Source organism: Primulina tabacum, chromosome 5 (assembly GCF_025594145.1).
Source record: "Primulina tabacum isolate GXHZ01 chromosome 5, ASM2559414v2, whole genome shotgun sequence".
Taxonomy (NCBI): Eukaryota; Viridiplantae; Streptophyta; class Magnoliopsida; order Lamiales; family Gesneriaceae; genus Primulina; species Primulina tabacum.
In genome coordinates, this window is record NC_134554.1 from 19,238,870 (window position 1) to 19,240,408 (window position 1,539).

The 1,539-nt window shown below is 39.0% G+C and overlaps 1 protein-coding gene across 1 annotated transcript; it reads right to left on the reverse strand.

The window, feature by feature from the left end:
- Positions 1-244: 244 nt before the first annotated feature.
- LOC142544914 (cysteine proteinase-like) lies at positions 245-1,067 on the reverse strand. The gene is made up of 2 exons (XM_075651935.1): positions 760-1,067; positions 245-515 (listed from the first exon to the last, which is right to left on the reverse strand). The coding sequence occupies exons 1-2, from the start codon at positions 1,028-1,030 to the stop codon at positions 247-249; spliced, it is 540 nt and encodes a 179-aa protein (XP_075508050.1). The 5' UTR covers positions 1,031-1,067; the 3' UTR covers positions 245-246.
- Positions 1,068-1,539: the final 472 nt, after the last annotated feature.

Consider the following 1,539-nt stretch of genomic DNA (forward strand, 5'->3'; position numbering starts at 1 on the left):
TATGCGTGAATCTTTTCACGTTGAGCTTTCTCTTGGTCTTGTATTCATTTGTGTCACTGAGATTAATAAGCAAGTCTCGTGAGGCCTGCATTGGATGACGTTTAAAGTTAATGGTGTGTTTATCCCTTTACTGTTGATATTTATTTCCTCGTGATGTTATTCGCCTTTGAGAGCCGATGTAAATTTTTGGGATTCTAAAGTTATACTGTAAATCGACCAGTTGTGATTAACTGCTTCGACATTTGGTTAAGTGCTTACAGCTGCAACAGTAGAAACCATGGAGTCCACATCACAGATGTTGGTGCCACGACATATTTTATAGTAGCCCTTCTCTACCCAGTTTTCACCCCATGAATTCTTGATAATCCAGTATGGCTTGTCCTTCAAGCGAATATGAGAATATGCACCCGCACCGTAGCCAACCAACAACACACCATGATCCAACCTCTTGGAGCATATGAACGGACACGATACTCCTCCAACGTAAGTCTGCATGAAGACCGCATTGATAGTCGCTACACTCTGAGAGTAAAATTATAGTCAGAGCTGTCCCGTGGTAAACATCTTTTGACTAGATAGCATCTGGTGCTTGACTTAAACGATGAAATTTTTGAATTTTGAGAGAATTTAGATAAGAATAGATCTCACAAACCATGGGAAATTATGAAGTTGGTGAATGATGTGCAATTGTTGTTAAAATAATTCCAATTTAATCCGTATGATGAACCTAATGAGATTGATAAATGCGTAGAAAAATACCAACAAGAGGTCCATTCTTGACTAGATTGGAAGCAATCTGTTCTTCATCAAGGGGCACAACGCTGAAGTTGGCGACCTTTGCAGCGATTTTGGTCTTGTCAAACTTGCAGCCTCCACGGTCTGTACCGGTGTATGGATAGTCCTCTTCTCGCATAAGTCCACCGGATTTTAAAGTATATTCGAAGGCACTATTCATCAAACCACCATCACAACCCGAGTCACAGTCTGTTTCTCCTGAATCGCACTGCAGACAGTGGTCAGATTGACACATTTAAGAGGAGAGCAAGTAATGCGATAGCAGAGACGTTGTTCTCACCAGTTAAAAAAATCTGAACAGTAGAATTAACGGCTGATTAGAAAAAGCATTTTATCTCAGAATTGCTGTTGGATCCCGGTTTTCTACACGCCCAAACGCAGCGGAAGTTTTAAAATTTTTATTTATTTTGACAATCAAAATATGTTTGGACGCTCGTATGATTTTTTCATAAATATTCATAGGGCGTTAGAAAATTTATACCTTTGGTGAATAAATCACTTGACTCCAACTACTCCGGTATTAGCGGACGTAGCTCTTGTTATAAATCCCTACGAACATTCTTCGATCTCCTAATCCGGTCCACGACTGAAATATTTGTTCCTCTTCTAAATTGCACTAGAAATTTAGAAGAACTTTTGCGTAGAGATGAACACACAGAAGAAATCGACTCAATACAATAAGCCGAATTTTTTCTTGCAAAATGAAAGAAATTTCAAGAGCAGCTTTTTAATTCTTTTGGAAGA